General features: G+C 53.5%; 1 protein-coding gene across 1 annotated transcript; it reads left to right on the forward strand.

Moving 5' to 3' along the window:
- Positions 1–26: 26 nt before the first annotated feature.
- On the forward strand, positions 27–218 carry CSUI_011519 (uncharacterized protein; the record flags this gene model as incomplete). The annotated part of the gene is made up of 1 exon (XM_068071617.1): positions 27–218. A coding segment is annotated over one exon (192 nt), but the record flags the coding sequence as incomplete, so codon positions are not given.
- Between the last annotated feature and the right edge of the window lie 100 nt (positions 219–318).

The raw sequence follows: 318 nt of genomic DNA on the forward strand, positions 1-318 counted from the left end.
GGGGCCTGTCCTTCTGTCTCTCCAGAGATTCTCCTAGCCTTGGGTCTCCCACCCGTCGCCGAGCAGACAGGGGCCGCTGCAGCCGCTGCGGCTTCAACTACACCCGTTCAGCTTCAGACCAAGGATGGAGTGTATGTACAGCAGGAGGCAAAGGCAGGAGGAGTCATCCCTTTCTCACAGGGGGGATTTCTATCCTCTGCGCCATCTTCAGCCTTTTTAGAGGTGAAAAGTGCTTATGATGTAAAGGCTCATGGAGGGCTGCCTCATGAAACAACAGGATCAAAGGAGACAGAGAAAGAAGAAGGGAAAGAGAAGAAA

This window comes from Cystoisospora suis (genome assembly GCF_002600585.1).
Source record: "Cystoisospora suis strain Wien I chromosome Unknown contig_12870, whole genome shotgun sequence".
In the NCBI taxonomy this organism is placed as follows: domain Eukaryota; phylum Apicomplexa; class Conoidasida; order Eucoccidiorida; family Sarcocystidae; genus Cystoisospora; species Cystoisospora suis.